The sequence below is a fragment of the Chiroxiphia lanceolata genome, chromosome 8, assembly GCF_009829145.1.
Source record: "Chiroxiphia lanceolata isolate bChiLan1 chromosome 8, bChiLan1.pri, whole genome shotgun sequence".
Classification (NCBI taxonomy): Eukaryota; Metazoa; Chordata; class Aves; order Passeriformes; family Pipridae; genus Chiroxiphia; species Chiroxiphia lanceolata.
In genome coordinates this window covers 21,643,502-21,660,707 of record NC_045644.1, presented here as the reverse complement: position 1 = coordinate 21,660,707, position 17,206 = coordinate 21,643,502, and the positions used below count along the sequence as shown (strand labels likewise).

Genomic DNA, 17,206 nt, shown 5'->3' with positions numbered 1-17,206 from the left:
GTATTTGTGTGTGGGATTTGTTCACGTAACATCAGTGGCTCTGTTCACCAGGATGTTTTCTTTCATTCCCTCTTTCTTTTGCACCTTGATTGCAGGGTTGAATACACAGCTGTAGACACTTTTGGTTGGGGCAGTAGAGGATCAGTGAATCAGAAAATCAACCTTTTTCCCTCAGTGAGCTTAATTTTTCCCTTGTCTCTTGCTTCACCTAGTGTTTAGTGCCACTCTACTCCTAGAAGTAGAATTGTGAGAGCTAAAAGACCCTCACAGTGTGCTCAGAGTGCACCTGACAAACAGGCTGTAGTTCACAAACAGGCCCTGTGTTTCTCAAGGTTAGCCTATGACCAACTCTGGCAGAAGAAGGTGTATGATCTGCAGAAACTATGGGTCTATGAGAACCCTTGCTAAAAAGCTGTAGGAGTTTATACTTCCAGGTGTAGAAGCCAGCCTTCCGTCCCTGAGGTCTGGAAGCCAGCCCTCCGTCTCTGTCACCTAAGACAGACTTATTTTTACATACAACACCCAAACCTGCCTGCTTGAGAAAAGTCTGTAGTAAGGAGAAGGTCATTGTTTCCATTACATGTGGAGTGATCAGTTGAATGGAAAGAAACTGCTTTTTACTCACGACAATTTCTTTTCTGGGCTTATGTTCTCATATGCTGGGTGAATTGCACCTTGTCCCACTTTGTAATTGTCAGATCTTAAAGCATGCCTGCAGAAATAGCCTCTGTGAAAGTTAAGGGCTCCAGATTTCTCTTGGAAAACCAGTTGCCAAACTGTAATCCAGAGATCTTTACTGGTTTAGGAGGCTATGCCAAAGAATTTATAGAAACGTAGTATCTAGAACTCCCCATTAAAATTGCTGATAAGCATGTGATGGTCTAACCAGCTGGCAGTAGTCTGTGATCAAGGAAAAGTATGGGAAAATTGTGCTCTGGTACAGAATGAGCTTATTTGCCAGACTTATTGTTGGGTCTTCATAGTGGACTTTTTTAAACTTTCAGGCACTTTCAGATGCTTCCCATGTTTACACTTTGCTTCCTTTTGGCAGTGTAGCATTTATCTCTGTCAGAGCAGAGTACTGTGCTCTAAGCTCCTCTCCACTGTGCTCATGTTTACACAGTGACTCAGACCTTGCATTCCTCCCCTCCTGATAGAGCCATCTCAGGGACCTGAAAGAAAGCTGGCCAGCCCCACAGCCCCAGCAGTGATCCGTAGCAAGCAGACTTGGACCAGGCTCTTTCAGTCCTTTTTGGTGCTTCCAGCTCCTGTTGAGTGGATATAGACAGGCAGGAATCTCCAAGCCTGTATGCGTGTGATTAACTCCACAGTGCAAACAGAAGATGTTTGATCTTCTGAGTGGTGAACAAGGTCTGATGTCAGAAGGAGAATAGCTGTTGATCCTGAGCAGACAGGCTGATCTCTTCTCACAAACACTTCTGCTTACACTGCACAGGCCGCTTACTGCTGTGCCCGCAGCTGCTTGTTACATATTGCAAGGTCCTCATACCCTCCTGTTTCTGTGTTCTGTCTAGGCTCTCTGTGACCTCTGCTCTCATTATTCCTCAGTGTGAAGGAAGGGAAATCATGGCATGCTGACAGTGGAAGGGAGGGGGAAAGGAGGGAGGTGTTACTTCCAAACCAGTCCCCGGAGTCTGTGGGTGTGGATGGGAGGGAGGGAGAGATGGCACTTGAGTGTAGCTTATGTCAGAAGTAGTGCTCAGAGCTGTTTTGGCAGCAGTAGCTGTGACGGGGCAGAACAAGCTGCCAGGCCTTGTTAAGCAGTGCAAGTGTGTTACAGGACGTGACTGCACGCTCAGAAATACAGGGAAATGGCTCATCAACTGGGTTTCTTTCCTTCTTCTAAATCCAGTTGCTTGGGACTGTTTGCAGGTGGCAACATTACCTGTGTGAGCCGTTTTACCAAATGCAGTCAGTCGTGAGATGTAGTTGCCAACCTGGATCACATGCAGGCATTTTTTCATTCTGGAAATCTTGAAGAGGTCCCAGATGGTGACCTGTGTCCTCCCTGCTGCAGTACTTGATTTGTGCCAGTGAGCCAGACTCTTCATGCAGCAAATTTTTCCTCTACATATTTCACTAGCTAGTCAAAGGGATGAGCCACCCTTTGCTGTCAAAAAACCTTCCTGATGTCTCCCAGAAAGGGGCAAAATACAAAATGAGGTGTGTGCTTTTGCCACCATGCCTTGCAGTTACACAGATCTTTCTGTCCTTTGCTCTGTGTTGTATTTAGCACATCCTTCTTACACAACAGCACCAAGCACACGCTGCTCTTTGAAGTGTAGGTGCCAGAGCCTGTCTGGCAGGGCTCTTGTCAGCTCAATAGGAAACCAGAAGTGAAAAACTCACAGGCAGACAAACACGATAAGTCTTTAACTCCACTTACTTTCCATGTGTCCCAAAGTCCTACCACTTTTTTCTGTTGCCTACCCAAAGATTCTGGGTTGTGAGCACCTTATAGACAGGATTAAATTTGTTTCACAGTGTCTCGGGGATGGCTCAGGCAGAAAGTATCTCTTGTCTTGCTGAGACTAGTCCATGGTGACACTGGGCAGAAAACTGAATTCAGACTTCCCGAGTGCCAGCAAACGTCTTCATCCCAAGACCATCTGTCTCCTGCTTCCCCATTTTGCTCTTTCCCTACTGTGAGTGGGAAAGCCATTCCTGACCCCTGCCAGGGAAGCCTGTTATTGCCTCCTGCCCTTACCTGGCATCATCGGAATTGAACCCAGAACTGTGCAGCAGTGGGTGCCCCTGCTGTGACTGCTGTTGGTTTCCCTCCCTGCACTGGGCAGACACTGTGTGAGGAGTGGTAAATAAGCCACGTGGTCATTCCTTCACCGACCTCAGTGGTTTTGTTTTTCTAACTTCCAGCCATGGTGTGATTTGTGTCTGGCAAAGTGGTGGTGTGTTATGGGCACTGGGATGCTGAATTCCATGGGATCTGTCAAACCCACACACTAGAGTCAAGCTGATAACAGTCCTTTGCACTCTTATCCAAAAGTTAAAATAGTGAAAAACTGACAGGAGGGAAATGTATCTGCTGGAGAGATGGCTTGGCAAGGCAGAAATAGCACACAAGCTCCTGAGCACTGCAGTGCTGGGGCGGCTGCCATGGCTGTTGAGTGACACTTTGCCAAAGGATTAACATCCTTGGGCTTGGCAGGACGTTTTTCAGGGGCTGCCTGTGCTGAAGGTTCTTGCGATCTAAAACTTACCAGCTGGTGTCTGTTTCTAGGACAGTATCCTAGTGCAGTGTCTCTTTGCAGTCCCCATTTAGATCCCCACATACACCTGTGCCAATTACCAGTTGTTCTTCTACGCTTGAGATGTCAACTCCAAAGAGAATGAAAGCTGTGACAGGCTGTGGGCTGAGGAAGAACTCCAGTGACAACTGTCCCTGTGCCACTGTGCCCTGCCCCATGGCATGGTGCCCCTCCCCAGCCTGCTCCCCTGATGTAGCAGACTGCAGCTCCAGAGGCTGCCCTGGCTGTGCCCTGGGGAGAGGAAGGGAAGCTCCCATTTTCCCATGAAAGAGGCTTTGCAAGGGAGTCACTGAGCAAGCCTTGTTCCCCTAAATGTTCTAGAGCCACTTGAATGGGATTTTGAAGCTGTTCTGGACTCGCATCCAGGGCTCTGTTAACACCCTCCCACACACACCATTCCAAGGGGTTACTGAGAAGTCTATGTTCCTCCTCTCCCAAGCTCTTCCTGTCTTGAAAGTGCTACGTTTCTTTCCTTTTGCCTCAAGGCATTGCTGTATCCTGGCAGATGGACACTTGTCAACCAAGACAGTCATGGCAGTCTGAGTTGTGAACAGCTAGGAGGAAATGCTTCTGTTACCTGATTTACTAGTAGCCCATGTCTTTTCTATTTTCAGATAAGCATCTTCATGACCCACCTGTCCAACTATGGGAATGACCGTCTAGGACTGTACACTTTTGAGAGCCTGGTCAAGTTTGTGCAGTGTTGGACCAACCTTCGCCTGCAAACATTGCCTCCGGTCCAACTTGCAAAAAAATACTTTGAAATTTTTCCCCAGGAGAAGAATCCCTTGTGGCAGGTGAGAAGGCAGCTTTAACTGCTCCTAGTGGTGTTTGAAGAGGTGTATCCCACATTTAAACTGCTGATCCAGAGCACAGCAGGGTAAAGCATAAAGCTTTTAGGTTTAACCATTGTGGCTTTGGGCTGTGTGAGGCAAATTGCAAGGTGGAACAGAAGGGGAGTAGGAGCAGTAGGTCACGATCGTGATGTGAGCTTGGGGACAAGGATGACTGTCATATGTGACTGGGGGCCAGCTTGCATTTGAGTCATTAAAGGGCTTGTATTAGGGCAAGCTGCTGTGAAATGTGTGTAAAGTATGTGAGGAAGAATCCTGTTTGCTGCTGGAGGAGTTCACAGGCATGTTAATGTGATTAATCTGAAAGTAATTTCACACTGCAGAATTCATGTTCATTAAATAAAAACATGCTTATTCCATTTTATCCCAGTGCAGCAACTCTTTGCATGGTAATGAGCAGATGAAATTAACTGAAGGTGATAGAGTTGTCTGTCTGCCAGAAGTTCACAGATGCTGAGGTGCACTAACATGGTGGCCCAGCCCAGTATGGCTACATAGGGCAAGGCCTGTAGTCATCACTCTCAGAGAGACTTTGGCTCTAATGTCACTCTGGAGCTTTTGAAAGTGGTCCTCATGTTTTTACTTAACACCTCTTTAATGCCTGGCAGAGCAGCAGTGTGGCTCTGAAGTGTTCTTCATATGCTAATAGCATTTTCCCGAGAGGATTGGCCCTTCCAGCTTTTCCTCCCCTTGCCATTACCTCCTGTGGTAATGCTTAATCTCATCTCTCGTGCTACAGAATCCCTGTGATGATAAAAGGCACAAGGATATCTGGTCCAAAGAGAAAACATGTGATCGACTCCCCAAGTTCCTCATCGTGGGACCTCAAAAAACTGGTAATGTGTATGCTTTATCTAAAGACAGATTGCAACTTCCAAAAAGGAGAGCTGGAAATGTCCATGCCATAGATCTGTATGGCTGCCTTTTGTGCAAGCTGCCAAATGGCCGCAGAGGACATTTCAGACAATCTCAGATACATTCTAACCTAAATCTGGCAAGTCTGTCAGTACTTTCCACTCTGGCATTGTGCTTGGCTTCCCCTGCCTGCAGAGTTTTGTTTTGGCTTTTCCATGTAAGCTCAGAGAAGCAGTGACCTTAGTGTATCACAGACATAAGCTGCCAGCAGGACTAAGTGCACACGCTTAACAAAGGTTACAATGAATGTCCCCTAGCGCTTTTAGTGGGAGAGATCTGTGTACCCACTGCATGCTCCATGTCACTGTCTGATCTCTGTCACCACCTTTTAACTGCTATGGCATTGTGGTTGGCAGTGACACAGCTGTATATACTGTACTGACGAGTCCCTTCTAGGCTGAAGAGAGAAAAATCTCTTCAGCTAAAGCCAAGTCTTCAAGCCTTGGCTTTCTGTGTAGTGTGGTGAAACAGTGGCTCCAAGCATCCATAGCAAATGGTGGTCAGCCTTGGAAGGAAGCTTGTCCCAGCCGAGCTGCTGTCTCCTGGCTGTGTCACTGTGAAGCTCTGTTGGTGTGTGTTTATCATGACCCAAGCTGCTTGCAGTGGCACAGTAAGAAAACTGCTGGAGGCCCACAGCTGTGTGCTGAGCAGGATCATCAGGTTTGGCGGGGTAAAGGGAAAACATTACAGCACAGGCAGGCCAAGGCATCTCCAGCTGAGTTCCCATCCAAGGGCACTCATGCTGTCTCTAGCACATCTCCTGCCCAGGCCACCTCCCGTTTGGCAGGTATGAGTTCTGCCACGTGACAGTGGCTGTGCCAGCATGGGGGTAGCTAATGTGGGTGGCAGCTGTCATGCTAAGGAGGTGACTTAAATGAGCTGCATGAGCTGAAATGTGGGACTGAACTGCTCAGGCAAGTTCAATCCCAGAGTGCTTGGTGCCACTGCTGTTGTAACTGCATGAGTTAAGGGGTGGGTTAGCCACGCATGATAGGAGTGTGCCCATCTGGGAACTGTTTTTTGCAGTGAAGTAAAGCTGTTCATTCAGCCAAGTGTTATATGTGAGCCAGGTCCCTTTAACTGGTTCCTGTTGCAGGCACAACAGCTGTGCACTTCTTCTTGACCATGCATCCAGCTGTCACCAGTAACTTCCCAAGTCCATCCACCTTTGAGGAGATCCAGTTTTTTAATGGCCCCAACTATCATAAAGGAATCGACTGGTAAGAAACCTGACACGTGTTCTTCTGTGATAAGGTGCACCCATGTTGTGTTCCCCTGAGTCTCTCTGTGTTTTCACCTCAGCCCCTTTGGCAGCTTCTGTATCTCTAAACAGCTGTTTTCCTTGCTATTGCTCAGTGCACATTCTCTCTTTTCCTTCTAACCCAGCTGTGTAGTTTCTGATTTTACTGACTGTTCAACAGGAGAGTTGTAGGCATGATTTAGCTTTAAAAATTCAGCAAGTCCTTGTTGAATGTACTGCTGTCATGAATTTACTTTTACTCTGACATGCAAAACAGACAGCTGTGTTCTCATTAAAAAGTTCCTCATGGTTTCAGAGTTAAAACACCTAATACAGGGGGGACAACCTCCCTACTGTTGTTCTGGGTCCTTGAGACTTACAGCTGCCACTGTGTTCCCTGTGCTGGCTCCCAGTGTCCATGTGCATACCTTGTCTTTTTTATGATAAAGTGTTTGCACCTGACAGGGAAGTTCTAGTGTCACTGTGGCACTATTATATCACTGTGTTTCCAGGCAGAGAAAGTTTAAAGCTGTTTCTTGCTCAAAGCATTAGCTTTGGTTGACCGTGGCACTGCTGTCCCTCATGAGAGGCTCTGAGGGACAGCTGTGTGGCAGTAAGGCATTCTGCTGTGGGATTTCTTTGCCTGGGGGAGGGTTGACTTCTCTGATCATTTAGAGGACTGTTGCAAAGATACTGGAAGGTGGTTGGTACTTGAACAAAACTCACAGGAGTAAAGCACTATCACATGCAAGAGGAGGATCTTTGCGTTTAGGTGTACAGCTTAAATTTGAGCAGAGACCAGTCTTCCAGTGCTTTACAGTCCCCTGCCCCCTTACTACGCTCTACCCTACAGTTACTCAAATTTCTTACAGTTTCCACATTACTAATTCAACAAGCTTCTGTGAGGCAAAGCTCTTCACCCTCCATCTCAGCTATGGACTGAGGTACAAAAAGACATAGGATTTGGACAGGTTTAAACAAGTTGTCAGTGGCAGAGCAGGCAAATGATTCTGACCTTATTCTTGGACAAAATGCCTTTTCTGGAAGAGCTTGCAACTGGTTCCTTACCCCCAGGTTTTTTCTTTCCACTGCCTAAGGACTTGGGGAACACACTCTCAGCAAAATACTTCCTTACCTTTTTATCATCTCCCAACTTTCTATGTCGTGCGCCACCACCTTTTTTCAAGTCACATCTCTGCCAGCTCTGCACCCGTTCGCCCATTCATGGCATTACTGGGGAGGTGCAGTTGTGTTGCAAACTGTGTCAGTTCAAGAGGAGTGAGGGCATCGTGGGGTTTGGTGCCATTTCTTTGTTGGCCATGCTGCTTACCAGCATCCCATCTGTTCGGCAGGTACATGGAATTCTTTCCCATCCCCTCCAATGCCAGCACAGACTTCATGTTTGAGAAGAGTGCCAATTACTTTGACACAGAGGTGGTACCAAAACGTGGTGCAGCCCTGCTGCCTCGAGCTAAAATCATTACTGTTCTGATCAACCCTGCTGACCGAGCCTATTCGTGGTATCAGGTAACTTCCCTGCACTGTTCTGTGGGTGGGGGCCAGAGATTGCAGTGGAGTGGGAGATTTCCATAGAGGAGGCAGGCTGCCTGCAGGGTGTGGACAGGTTGGCATACAAAGGCATTTCTGAGTGGCTGTGCTGAGTCAGGGGGGTCTGCACAGAGATATATAAGGTGGAATCACGTGTTCCTGTTCCTAAATTCAGCTTGTGTTTTTCAGCACCAGCGTGCTCACAATGACCCTGTGGCACTCAATTACACCTTCTACCAAGTGATCTCTGCGAAATCCCAGGCCCCTCAGGAACTGCGCAACCTGCAGAGCCGGTGCCTGCTCCCTGGCTGGTACTCCACGCACCTGGAGCGCTGGCTCACATACTACCCCTCAGGGCAGGTAGGAGGTTTGGTAGCAGAGGCTCTCCTGGGGCCCTTTGTAGGTTTACTGTAGAGGAGAGGGGAACAAACTGATTCATATGCATGTGCTCCCCTTCTGTCTTGTCTTTTGGAAAAGAGCCATCACTTCCTTTCTCCTGTTGAATACTCCAATTTTGCACTTTATTGTATTTGTAAAAGTAAATGAGTTCAGGAGGATAGTGTGATCTCCTAGAGAGCTCCACAGTACTCAGAAATTCAGCAAGAACATCAGTGTTAGAACTTCCTTTCTTCTTGGCAGCCTGCAGCTCAGGGACCCTCTTCAGGCCCAGGTCTTCAGCTACCTGCTGTGGTTTCATTGCTGTGAAGCCTTTAGCTGTCTGCAGAAAGGAAAGCTCACTGCAGAGATGTCAGGATTCTGTTTAGTGTATAAATTTGCAAAATGACATTTAATAAACAGTATAGACCATTATTGCCTCTAAATTCCCAAGAAGTTTTTAGACTTATATATATGTATACATATATAGTGTGAATTAGGATATTTTTTTAAAGTTCCTTTCTGCTGCTGAAGTTATTCTCAGTCTAGCAGAGGTTTATAATGCCCATTTAGTCTCTTATTCACTGCCAAAGCAGCAGAGCCTAAGCTGTTCAATACAGATCTGCCAAGACTAAAAGAGACGTGGTAAAGTGTTCTTGGGCTTGTATCTCCTTGCCTTACTCTTCCTGGAGGTTACTGCTGTGAGGAATTACACACATCATCCTTGTTCTTCCTGTGGGCCAGGGTCTCCTGCCTTCCTCCAGTCTTCTGTTCATGTGACTATTTCTCTGTTCTGTTCTTTGGAATAGGTAATTTATTAGCACAAATGTTTGTTATTGCCTGTGATATCTGTAACAGGAGAATAATCACAGGTTACAGAATACTTAGCACAATGGCTCATGACATCTAAAAAGTACACGAGGTGTCCAGAGACAATCTGTACATGCTACTGCTGGGTCTTAGTGCTTAGTTAAAGGGGGTTTGGCCAAAGACAACTTTATTAAGCAAGGCCTGTCATGATCTACTGTTTCATGGTACTTGTGGCCCAGATCATAATTTCTCTATCTGTGGTAGCCATTGGGCTACATCCCCCCACTGTGTTGTTCTAGAACAGACAGACTTTGGCTGCCTTTACTCCCAGGGCAGTTAGAGATCCCGGGAGCTCACAGGTGTCAGTCAGCACAAGCTGGCAGAGGCTCAGGCAGCTGCTCTCTTTTCAGCTTCTCATTGTGGATGGTCAGGAGCTGAGACACAACCCTGCCTCTGTAATGGACAACATCCAGAAGTTCTTGGGAGTTACGCCGCTCTTCAACTACACGCAGGCCCTCAGGTAGGATGCTTTCTCAGCCAGTAAACTCTTGAGTGAAAAAATACTTTTTGTCTCTGACCACAAGATCTGCAAAGGTTTCAGAGGTGTGCCTAACCTAAAATTAGGTTCAGATAGCATGAGACACTGTACCAAGACTGGAATCACAGCTTAGTCTTTCCAGAAATTACAGGGGAAAGGGCGGCTTTTGTCACCGTCATGGAGAAGCATGAAATTGCTCACAGTAGTAACTGTGATGTTTCTTCATTTGGTTCTCGTGGTTTCAGGGAATTATTAGCATTCCTTATGCTTTGTGTTATACCTATATCTGACAGAAAGTAGAGGAGGTATGATAAAAAATGTGTGACAAGCTGCTCATATCTTCACCCAAATGGAAATTAGGGACACACTGCACAGTTTTGAGGTAGAGACTGTTACTACAGAAGACATGGATTTGACAGGTGCCCAGGGCTATCTGAGGGAGTGTTAGGAGAGGCTAACACTGCTACTATGTTAAAGGATATTACTCAGCCGTTACTGTGATCGTGCCCACAGTGCAAATACAGTTAATATGAATAGATGAAGTGCTGTTGAAGCTGAACTGTGGCCATACCAGTCTTCAGTGGAAACTCTGCAAGCCCACTGGAGATGCTGAATATTGTTCTTTTCAGCTGAAACCTGTGTTTTCACATCATCTCTGCCGTCACAGACTATGCTAGCTGAGGCTGATGGGGGGGCAGCAGGGGCATACAGCAGTTGCCCTTTCCTTTTTGCAGTAGAGGAGAATCAGTTCAGTTCTCCTCCTGCATATTTTCCAAGGAGGTGGCACATGGCTCCCCAGGGGAGAGCAGATTTAGAGAAATGCCAGGTTACCTGAGAGCTTTACTTGCTGAAGCACACGTGCTGGTGGTAAATGGAGTAGTGGTACAGGAGTGGCACCCTTCAGCCACAGGCAGAAAGTAAATGGTGTTGGACGGCTGGCCTCAGGTTTGGTAGGGTACTTGCTCAAGTTCACCTTTGGGCAACCGAGGGGACAGACCAGACCAGGTCCAGACATGTTTCCCAGCATTGCCTTATACCTGTGTTTTAGCAAGAAGAGAAACACTTGACTCTTTAAACAGTTGGGGGATTCTTGAATACTCAACTATAGTGAGGCAATTTAAAAGAATTTACATACACTAAAACACTGATTATTATCTCCCCCCATGAACAAATATTGTAACACCATTTTGCATAAAGCTGAGTCATGTTTGTAATGATTTCTTGTCAAAGCAGGCAAGTGCTAAAAAAAAAAAAAAAAAAAAAAGGAAAAAATACCACACATAAATCACTAAAATAGGGCATATCTACAGAGTCAGCTAATTGGGCATGTGGCTGAATCTTTTAAAGACAAGTGTTCTTTTCAGATTTGATGAAGCAAAAGGATTTTGGTGCCAGCTGCTAGATGGAGGAAAAACTAAATGCCTAGGAAAGAGTAAAGGAAGAAAATACCCTGATATGGATTCCTTGGTGAGTAACTCAAATCTCTTGGCAGCAAGAGATGTAGAAACATCGCAGAAAATCAACCTGGATTTTCCTACCATCTGTCCTGATCACCTATGGAATGTGTGTTGAGGGTAACATTTTCTGTCATGCTAACGTGGTCTGTTTTTTCCACACAGTCACGGCTGTTTCTGAGGGACTTCTACCGGGAGCACAACATTGAGTTATCCAAGCTGATGAACAGACTTGGGCAGCCCCTTCCAACCTGGCTCCGAGAGGAACTGCAGAACTCCAGCTGGAGCTGAGAGGGACTCCCCTGCCCCCAGTGCCATTGGGATGTGTGGTGCTCCAATGTGTGCTATGATGCCATCTCTTGTCAAGCCAAAACAAATGGACAAATGAGCAGGAGCAGAGAATATGCATGTGGAGCCTTTCCTGACCCTTGGAAAGGGCTGCTGCCTCTGACACTGCCCTGGGGCATAGAGTGCAAGTCACATTCTTGAGTATTAATGCTGTGTTACAATTTGACTTTTATTTACAGGACAGATTTGGGATGCCTGCCCTACTTCGAGCAGGGGAGAGAGCAGAGTTAACACTTTCTGTATGTTTAAATTACTTTTCTCAGTCTATGAAACCGGCACCAGCTGGAGTTAATGTGTTACTCCTCTGAGCCCAGAAGTAAAGACTGCAGAGTGAGCTATTGAGCCTACTGCTGAGAAAAGAGCAGCAGCCTAATAAAAGGGGAATCTAGTCCAGTGAACCCCAAATTCTATCCCTATGTGGTACAGCAAGGTACAAGAATGCCTTGTTCCTCCCCCTGGAGAGCACGGTGGCCATGCCCATTGCTTACAGTGCCACTGCCTGTGGATGTTGGGGACTGCACCTTCTGGGAGACAGCTGTGATAGACAAGGAAGATTGCCTCTCCTTACCTGCAGCAGTTTGGGTGTGACAGTGTCCAGTGCCTCTGGGCAATGGCAATGGGAGATAAGGCAAAGCTGCAGGTATTGACAGACACAGAATTGCTTTGTTATCTTAAGGAAGAGGTTGCCATGTGTGGCAATGTGGCAAGTATTTCTCTGCAGGGACTTCACACATTTCAAAAGATAACCAAGGAGCAGTAATGTCCCCGTGGAGCACTTTAGAGGCATGTGTCAGTGCAGCACAGCAGCTGGGGGAGGCAAAGCTCAGGTATTGTAAAATAAGGCTGATGAGACAGCTGAAAGCAGACAATTCAGTTCCCCATGTCCAGTCAGCTAAAAAAAAGGCAACATTTTTCCCTTTCCAACAACTCTAGGGCCCCAACCACATATTCCAATAGCTAGCACTTTTTTTTAATCTTCTTGCAGTCCAACAATCCAAGGAGAAAAGCAAAAAAACCAGTTAAAAGTAGGTATTGTTCAGATATAAAGGGAAGGCTTTGGACCAGAAGTGGTTTCCTATGTCCAAAAGGCGCTGTTCAGTTTACTACTTCTGCATGTGGTCAAGTAAGTACACTAAGGTGCTTTGCTGCCTCCTGCAGTTGCTGGATAATTATTCTCAGAGGGAATCCTCCATCATGGTTGTACATGTTTTCTGTCACTGAGCCATGGGCTTCTGCAGTGGTGTGGGCCATCGTCCCTCCTTCCTCAGCACAGGCGGTCCTTGGAGATTGCTGCAGCTCTAGAGAACAGAGGGGCAGGATCCACATGAACACAGGTTATGGAAACTTCCAGTGTGATGAGCTACTTTTCTCCTATCCAGAGAGAAGGTGCTTCAATCGAGCTTTTCTGTTGAGCCTTAGGTATTGTGTATTTCTGAATGAATGGTGCATTTACCATTGTATGTAAATGTATATAGTATGCAATATAGTATTTTATTTCATGTGCCCTTGGAAAGGGTTATTTTGTGCAGCCAAAAAAAAGGATGGAAAGACTAGAAACCGCTCTCTCAGTCCTGTTAAGAGAGAAAAGCCCAACTTCCTGCACTGGATTCATGTATAGCATCATTCACATTGAATGATAATGAAGAAATTCTTGGCTCTCGAAGCTGAGCACGTGTCTGAATAAAGGCTAGAAATAGTAGTAAGTGGAGATTCAATAAATGTACTACTTATTTTTCTTCTCTGTGATGATTTGGAGTGATGTCATGGACCCTAAGCTTGTAGAAGGGTAAGAAAAAGTGAAAAACCTAATCCAGGCCCTAGAGCTGATATTTGGGAGGGCAACAAAGGTGTTTAACTTCCTTTTAAAACAACACAGAAAGTGTCCTAAGGCTGCTCTCTCTGCAAGTGCACTGGTGGGCTTGCAGATGCTGGCACAGCACACAGCCTGCAGTCAGGGACTCATTCTTAGTGTTTTGCAGCAGTGGTGACTTTTAGGCCACTCCTGACTACTGCAGTGGTTTTCAGCTGCTATTCCTGCCATAGCAGAGCTTGGCTCTGTCCCTCCTGTTCAGGTGTGCCTTGGGCCAGCAGCCCATGAACAGCTCTACACTAATAAACAAACAACCTCACAGGAACTGGAACCAAAACACTGTTTAAATAGGCACAGTCATGACAGCATTATAAAACAGTCTTACAGCTCTCACTTCTCCGTGCACTTCACCAGTAACCACAGATGCAGCAAGGCAGCTGTTTTTACATGCTGCCACAGAAGGTGAAGGATCCCAGGTCCAATGCTACTGCTGCTCCCTTTAACATTTTCCTGCTTTTAATCCGTTGTAGGTTGTCACTTACACAATTACTTCATCCTTTACCTCAGACTGTGGTACATCTATGGGGAGACAGAATTAAACACTAAAAACAAACAAGGTATGAGGAATAAATGTTGGGAGAGGCTCTCTAAATGTCAGTGTTAGCATACTGTTGCTAGTCCAGCACTCCAGGCAGCAAAGGGCTGCTCACTTCCCCCTAGTTGCTTAATTTCTATGCTATGCTACTTCTTACTGCTTATGTTAATGACAAACAAATCACCTGCTGTGGTCAGCTCCAACTATAGGATTGTCCTTACCTGATGACGAACCCTTTTCAAATCTGTTACCTCTCCCTGACAGTACATTGGTGCAGAAGCTACCATCTTTCCAGACATCCCTTCAAAGCTGTGGAAACAAACACTGCCTCCTAAGAGAAGCTTGTATAATATCAGCAGATCTCTGATACCAAAAAAAGCCAAAAAAACCCATTTTTTTTTTTTTCAGTGAGAGACATTGATTAATAGGTACTGACCCATTAGACAGTTAAACATTACAGATCCTTACACTTCCATAGTGGAAATAAACCTCATCTTTTTGCCTCAATGTTTAATAACAGAACTTTATGGTAAGCAGTTCTCTTCTAAGACAAGGAAAATGATAAGCACAAAACAGTACCTAAAGGAGGTTGGTTTTTTTTAAATGTATTAAAAAAATATTTCTTTAAACGGGTCAGTTTCCTATGCATCAGACTAAAAAGGAGTAATTTGACCCAGGGATCAGAAAGGCATATGATTCTAAGACAGGTGCAAGAAAGGTAAGAACTGGCAAAACAATAATAGGCAATAGCTCTTTGGAATTTGTACTCACATATTACATCTGGAATTCAATTGGCAAGGTACACTTAAAAGTAGGCTACTACCTCTTTCTATTAGGTACAGGAAATACTGGTACAAGTCTCAACTCTGGAGTGAAGACTTTCTAAGGGAACTGGAGAATTTCTCTGTAGGTGGCAGCACGTATCCATTCTACACAAAAATCTTGAGCGCTGAAAACTGCAATTTTCACTTGATGACAGCACTGCAGAGGCATATATTCCTGGCAGAAGCCTGCAGCTCCTCAAAGTCAGAATGACACACAAAAGTCTAGTGATATGAATCTAACAAGCCACTCCATTAAACTCATCCTGTTGTTTTTCAGCCCTTACACTCAGCTGGAAAGAGCATCCTTTGATTTCTTGCTGATCATTTTGCTCCAGCAGTCAATAGTAACATGGCCAGAAAAGCAATGACAAACCAACAGGTCTGAACATGCCAACCAAAAAAAAAACAAACCCCACAGCCACCAATCAAAAGATCCCACCTTCAATATAATCATGCCAAAGGCAGCTAAATTCAGGCACAGAAAGAGAAAACACAAAATATTCTAAATAAACTGTAGTTGAGAGTCATTCAGTCTAGCAGTAGGGCTTAAAAGCATAATTGTACAACAGTCATGGTCATCAAATGCTAAGAAGTCCCATGGCCCAACCTACCCTTTTACTTTCCGCATCGTAGTTCAAAAAACCCCATTAGTAGCAGACTGTGAGCACACTTTTCTGTTTTGGAACATAATCTTCCCCATTACATCCTGCCCCTCTCTTAATGTCTAGGTAAGACAAATACAACTTTCCCACCTCTTATAGAAAATTATTTCAAATTTATGTCCCGTTGTTACAGCTGTTGACTTCTACCAGGAGGCAGTGAAAACCTTCATGGATACTTCAGTGGTTACTCCTTTTCCACTGACTGGGGTTTCAAGGCTGTTCTGTGCACTCCAGCCCTGTCTAACACTAGCTAAGAGGGCGCTAAATAAGCTGGGAGAGTAAAAGCCTGTATTCTGCTCCAAAATACAACAGTAACAGGCTTGATAAAAAACAAACCCGTGCAAAAAATTTAAAAAGTTTAGTTTCAACAGCTCTGCAGAAGACTGTTTCTAAATGGCTTCTCCAAAAAGAAAAATACATATCCAATAAATAGTAAGGACCATAAACAAAACTAGTCAGAAGCAGGCTTTTCAGCTGATTCCAGCCATATGTGTTGGTAGGCGTGTTGCTTCATCACAGGACAACTCCAACTCACCTTGTTTATGGGCTGTAAAGACATGGAAGTCCAAAGGCAAATACTGTTCTGCTAATCCCTATTTCTAGAAAGTGCCTCCAAAAAAGCCTTTCATAGATAAGAAAGATGGTTATAGGTGAATATGTCTGGAGAAGGAGGAGGGGAACCGGCTTTCTGAGAGCTTGGCATAGCTGACCTACACAGAAAAAAGAGCCTCTACAGCATGTGTTCCAAGGAATGAGGCTTGCAATGACTAAAACCTTTATTTTATCCATTCTATAAGAGCAAAACCCACACTATTCCTTACAATGAAGTCCAGTCTTGGCATATCTTCTGCCAACTACACTAATGCCAAGATTTATTATGCCGAGACAGCCCTAAAGACTCAGAAACCATGCAGAGATCAACAGTTCAGTTCTAGAAATGCTGCTGTCCCAGATACAGGATAAGAATGCATGAAGACAAGGGGAATGACACTACATGGCCACCCACTAATGTCCTTAGGGAAGGGGACAGGGAAAAAAGGTCCTTTCACTTACAGTATCTCACCTTTATCTTCTGACACCATCTCCCTTACGTTTTTAGAGGTATGGTCCCTACTGTATATACATAAAATGAGACACAGAGGGACTCTCCATTTCTAAGGAACCCCTTCTAAGTATCCTAACACTGGAACACCATTTACTTTCATCTGCCTCTGTTGATTCTTGACAGAGCACAAAGCACACACCTGTGCACCATGGCAGATTGTTTAGCTGAAGTACCTACAAAACTTCCAGTGCAGACACAGGGTTAACTCACAGTGCAAGGCTGCCCTTAGCACACTGCCTAATTAGGGCTAAAAAGCAGTTCAATCTTCAACACTAGCGGGACAGTGAAAACCAGCCCACGGTATCTTGCAGTAAAGACATCAGTCACTTCTCCATCTGCACCTGTACCAATTTGACTCCTCCAACTCCCCACTGAAGTGAGCTGTTATTTCCAGAGACAGTAAAAGCTAACAGGGAAAGTGTATTTCCTGTGGGCACAAGAGGAAACAAATATGGCAAATGAAAGTAAGTCATTGTGAACAGAGGACACAGGAAGAAGTAAGGTCTAAAGACCTCATTTATCTTACCTTCAGGAATAGACAGTGAATTGGACTTCACCAAATGTGACAATAACCCATTGCAAGGTCTCCCATCACAGAATATCATCTCTCTTCATGCAGGTGGGGACCAGGCCCTATGCAGACAAATACCTGTAGCTATTAGTACTCACTAAATTCAGCATTTGCTGCCCAGCCTGGGAAGAGGTGGTAGCCAACACAGAAGAAGCTTCTCAGTCATGTAAAATCATTTCTACACTGGAAGCATCCAGCTGCTGTGGCAGCTGGCCTTGACTGCAGCCACTTCATGTGTTGCTAGCAAGGTAAGGTCCTAGGTAGAGATCA

At 45.3% G+C, this 17,206-nt stretch overlaps 1 protein-coding gene across 6 annotated transcripts in view; it reads left to right on the top strand.

Moving 5' to 3' along the window:
* The window catches only part of NDST2 (N-deacetylase and N-sulfotransferase 2), a 133,613-nt gene extending 120,501 nt beyond the window's left edge, over positions 1-13,112 (top strand). For all 6 annotated transcript variants that reach the window (XM_032695707.1, XM_032695709.1, XM_032695711.1 and 3 more), the window contains exons 8-15: positions 3,902-4,084; positions 4,881-4,977; positions 6,153-6,276; positions 7,649-7,823; positions 8,034-8,204; positions 9,440-9,549; positions 10,932-11,034; positions 11,187-13,112. In XM_032695707.1, the coding sequence (XP_032551598.1) occupies positions 3,902-4,084; positions 4,881-4,977; positions 6,153-6,276; positions 7,649-7,823; positions 8,034-8,204; positions 9,440-9,549; positions 10,932-11,034; positions 11,187-11,312 (1,089 nt within the window). In that variant the 3' untranslated portion in view covers positions 11,313-13,112. The remainder of the gene's footprint in view (positions 1-3,901; positions 4,085-4,880; positions 4,978-6,152; positions 6,277-7,648; positions 7,824-8,033; positions 8,205-9,439; positions 9,550-10,931; positions 11,035-11,186) is intronic.
* The last annotated feature ends 4,094 nt before the right edge of the window (positions 13,113-17,206 follow it).